General features: G+C 34.9%; 1 protein-coding gene across 1 annotated transcript in view; it reads right to left on the reverse strand.

Annotated features, from left to right (window-relative positions):
* Nucleotides 1-2,667: 2,667 nt before the first annotated feature.
* Nucleotides 2,668-4,880, reverse strand: part of LOC149775247 (putative T4-type lysozyme 2) — a 2,286-nt gene continuing 73 nt past the window's right edge. Inside the window, exons 1-2 of the mRNA XM_089944374.1 lie at nucleotides 4,698-4,880; nucleotides 2,668-3,181 (exon numbers count right to left, since the gene is read on the reverse strand). The exon at nucleotides 4,698-4,880 is cut by the window's right edge and continues 73 nt beyond it. Of these exons, the coding sequence (XP_089800500.1) occupies nucleotides 2,724-3,181; nucleotides 4,698-4,880 (641 nt within the window). The 3' untranslated portion in view covers nucleotides 2,668-2,723. The remainder of the gene's footprint in view (nucleotides 3,182-4,697) is intronic.

The raw sequence follows: 4,880 nt of genomic DNA on the forward strand, positions 1-4,880 counted from the left end.
TCGTATGATCTGAAAAAGTAAATTAATTTCCTTGTAAGTTCTTTATCCTCAAAGACAGAATTTCCGAACAACTCAGATTGTACATTCCTTCGATAACGCATTTCTTTATTTCATTATAAAAGTTCGTTACGTCATTTTACGTATTAAATAGAAAGAGTTTGGCCAGCCCATGGCTGTTACGTCAAGAAAAGTTCTTATTCATCTGCGATAAATCATGCACGTCTTTCATGAGACTGCCACTAGTTTCGTGCAACATGACGTCATCCTTCATATAACTTTGGCAGTTTTGTGTTTTTAATTAGATGCGCACTAAACCTGTACCCGTCATGAATTATCTTGTCGTAGTGAAATCATACGACGAACATTTACATCGCTATAACATAACAAAAGTAACAATCGTCGATTTTGGATATAAAGAATTTATTTTTATCCGTGCTTACTAAATATGTTTTTGACATAGTCAAAAGATTTGCGGACATTAGTAAATGATGGATACAAATTTCATTTATTCGTCGATATAAAGTGTAATTTGGTGAAGCTTTGTGTACATTAACTCTTTATAACAAAAAATAACATCTTCAAGATATCGTACTATACCACAACGCTCCTACTGCTACCACAACTCTAGATCCAAAGTTGCAACTTCAGACAAGATACCCAACGAGACGACAAACACCAGATTTATGAGAAACTCGCATCCCTTACGGCAGTACAGCATTCTGAATGCTTTATGACCACTTTATTTTTATCATTTCACATCACATCGCTTCGTGTTTTATCCAGCGTTTATTTAAGTACATCATCATGTAACGTAGGAGCAGTGGATCTCAATACTAATTAACACAACATTTGTTTCTGAAGTATTGATATTGGTAGAAACAAGCACAATTAGCTCTAAATATGTGGAATATATTTCCTCAGTAAAAACTATTTGTTACTCTCATCCACTCTTGTGCAATGATTACGTACGGGTTAGGTCATCGTATCTACTATTATGTGTTTATGTTCTCATAAACAGTAACAAGAAAAAGTGAAGACAACAAGCTTTGTAAAATTTAACAAATAATTTATTTCCCTTAAAAAATAAGGTAAAAATGAGGAAACGAACTTACGGTTCTAACAATCAAATCCAAAAATAATCCAAGAATTAAAAATTAGAAGTCCTAGTAACAAAATGCTCTAATGAATCTGAGTCGCGACGAAAATCCAAAATGGAAGGCGATGGCAAATACTGTAGCCAGTATAGTACTGAAATGTCAACAGTTCTTTGTTGAACCACAGAAAATAATATTTCGGTGTTTGAATTCTGTAACTTTTCAATAGCTATCTTTGTCCAAGAATTTATTCCGAGCACAAATATTTCCAGGGAAAATCAGTCTCTTAGAATCCAAATAATTTGAAGAAAAAATAAAAATTAAACTTCAACTGATCACAACAAAAAAACATAACAAAAACACATTGACGTCTAAGTGTTTAAAGCCCAACTGAAACAAACTCCCAAAAAATCACTATTAAATCTGGCTACTGCGCAAACCTTCCGGTATAACAAGTATTGCGAAATAATTGTTACATGTTTCTAGAACAACGTAGGAGATATTTACATGTCTGATGTTCACGTACTCCCAGTACACAATCGATTGCACTCTGTGAATCCCACACTAAGAAAGAATACTCCAAAAATATATAGAAACGTTGATTACTTAAAATCATGAACTAAGGACAGGAACTAGGTCAGCTTTAGATACAAATTTCTGACATTAGGTTTTCGAAACACTGAACTGAATTTCTGGAAAATATCAAATCCAGAAAATAAAATTACATTATAATAACATGCAATAGAATTAAAAAAATAATAATATTTAAAACTAACAAACAAACAATTAAAACAAATCAAATATAAATTAAATTAAATATACCTAACACTACAAAGGTGTCCTTGATACACTTAGTTTTATATCAACGATGATCGAAGGGGATCGATGGGGCTAGACCTATTAAGGACAAGTGGAGAGGTTAGCTAAATAAATCTACTTCCTGTGCTAAGTAAAATTAATTATGGAATTCGCTGGAATTTACACCTTGATAAATATCCAACCATAATAATTAAATTCTGTGGTGCCCAAAATCACCTGTAGATGTTGAGCATTTCTTGCAGACTTGTTTGTTTATTCTCCTTACTCAATATTTGTATCCTCCTGGATGGGTCTTTTCCTAGGTCTTGGTATTTAGGCAGGACCGAAATTTCAGAATTTGCTAGCCAAATCTTTTCCAAAATATCGTTTAAATGTTATTTTTAAAAAAACATACTCAACATGATCGCTACCGCCTTAAAATCTGAGCAAATTACTTTTTTTTAAATGAATTTCTAAGTATGTTAATATCAGTTCTGTTCATATATTGATTAATGATAGAAATCAATTATTTTCAACGTCAGCGTATCAATACAATAGATGGGGCGTGCCAATTTTGCTTTTATCGTTCCTTTAGAAAAGATAAATCATGTACCGAAGTCTTGATATATATTGTAAATTCGTATATCAGGTAGCAAATTTACAAGCTGTGTTCCGCATTCAATTTATTAGTTCAGTTTAATTATATATATATAGATATATCTTCAAATTGTAAGCATTGAAAATGCAGCTGTATATTTAGTACAGTTAAGCTGAATCCATTTTAAATAACACGCCGAAACCTTACCCTAATAGAAGTAATTTTTTTAGATATCAGCACTCTTTCCCTACTTTCCTCATTCTTTCTACGAGCCTTCTTGCTCTTTCAGTTACTTGATTGTACCAATCACTGTTTTCCATTTCATCTGCCGCTTTTTGCCAGTCCCGTCTGTTAACAGCGTTTCGAAACTTCGCGAATTTCGCCAATCCCGCGTGACCAAGATTGAACCTCATGTTCAAGATGATCAGCTGGACTTCTTTCGGTAGATTCTGGAAATCCTTGAAAAGTTTACAACAACTCTCTATAGCAGCCTTCACGTCGGCTTTGAATGCTTCTTCAATCCTCTCCTTAGAGACCTTTGTTCCTAACGGCTTACCGAATTCTGGGTCCTTCCTTGTGATTTTGTGGCCAATTCCAAAGGTAGGGTTTCCAGTAGTGTCTTCATAGATTTCTTCTTTGTATCCTTCATCATTTATAAGTTCCTTTCGAAGCTGATCCAGAAGGTCAGCATCTGTAATACAAAAGACACATGAAGATCTCGATTACATAATCACGGTTAACGCTTGAAATTTTGTTAATATTTGGATAGAATTTAAACATGCTCTGAAAACGCATTGTTCCGTTCATTATATACTCTATGCTTGGGTTCCATCGATTGGCTATAAACATATAAAGAAGATTGTACATGAGAGTACCTCTTCTCAAATTTATGAACCTCTTGGAACAGGGGCTTATTAACCATTAAGGAGTCTAAGCAGGTGCTTATCGCACCAGGGCCAAATGGGGCACCACAAAGTTGAAAAAAGTGTGAATAGAAAACAAAACGAATTAAAATTTTATAAAAAAATTGATAAAACTAGTGCAAATTAATCATAATGTTCTGTTTCTTGATCATGGTGCACCCTAGGGTTATCTTCCCAGGTGTACGTGGAAAGGAGGGGGCACCAAGATTTGTCAGTGCTTAGGACACCAGTGAGCCTAATCCTCCCCTGTCTTGGAATAATTACGACCTTTAGTGACCTTTGCAAGGAATGCATTAAAACTATTCGATTCGGGAGCTATCGAATGGAAAAACTAGCAAACACACTAACAGACCCGTCTACATGCAAATTAAAGAAAGCATACACCACAGATAGGAAAACAGGAGGTATGTTTGCGCGTGTGTTGTGTGTTCGCACAAGAGCTGGCATAATAAGTAAATGGCAGTAAGTGTCACTTTCAACTGGACAGTTGATTTGCAAGAAAAATGTAGATGTGGCAAGAGCGTTTTTTCATTATCGGCGCCCACCTTCCTTCAAGGTTGTGTGCTTGGTGCTGAACTATTAGGTTCCAGTTTTTAAATGGCATTTGCCACCGCATTTACCTTCGTAATGAGAAACGCCAGGAACCTACACAAATTTAACTTAATGCAATTTCAAGAAACCGACTTAGATTTCTGTTCCATGTTAATTCCATACAATATTTCCTCAATGTATGTTTCAGATAACATACAGAGGAAAACCTAGTATGCCCTGCAATTTGAAATTAGAAAAATGAATTTTTGTATCACTATATGGATATAATGCCAATTTATAAAGTTAGAGAAACCTGAAAATTCTTTTTAAAAAATCTTCCTTAGAAAATCGGAGCTCATTATATAAAGCTTTGGCTGTCTATTCAATGTTTGGTACCCTCTGTGCTGTGCTGAAGTCAAACCAATGTTGCCAATGACGATTAGGTTCAAGCTACGATGCTTGCTGAATTTTTGTGTCGAAATTACTTTACACAACAAACATATAGGTAATTGATTCAGCTAAAAAGTTACAAATACGTTTTTTAAATATAGAAACATATTGAGAACCCCATTTGTTTTCAATTAACAATCTAATTAAGGATGCGTCTTAAAAGTGTCTGATCTTTAAACATGTAGTTGCAAAAAAGGGATACAAGTTAAAGCTCAGAGCTGAACTGCATGGCATACTAAATTGAAATGTGTATACTGCACATGTAGGTATTTAAAGTATTTAAAGTATACGTAGCTTTCTTACCGACTATCGCGCAGTCTTCCTTCGGCTTTTCGGTCGTTGTTGTGGTGCACTGGGCAGTGGTGGTTGTTGATGCTTCCATAGTTGTGGTTGTCTCTGAAGAATCCGATACAGAGGAAGGTGAAGTATGGACCGTTTCGCTTACAGGTATAGTCGCAGGAGCTGTTGTGGTGGCATTCACACTCA

Source organism: Sinohyriopsis cumingii, chromosome 19, assembly GCF_028554795.1.
Source record: "Sinohyriopsis cumingii isolate HCF-2022 chromosome 19, ASM2855479v2, whole genome shotgun sequence".
Taxonomy (NCBI): domain Eukaryota; kingdom Metazoa; phylum Mollusca; class Bivalvia; order Unionida; family Unionidae; genus Sinohyriopsis; species Sinohyriopsis cumingii.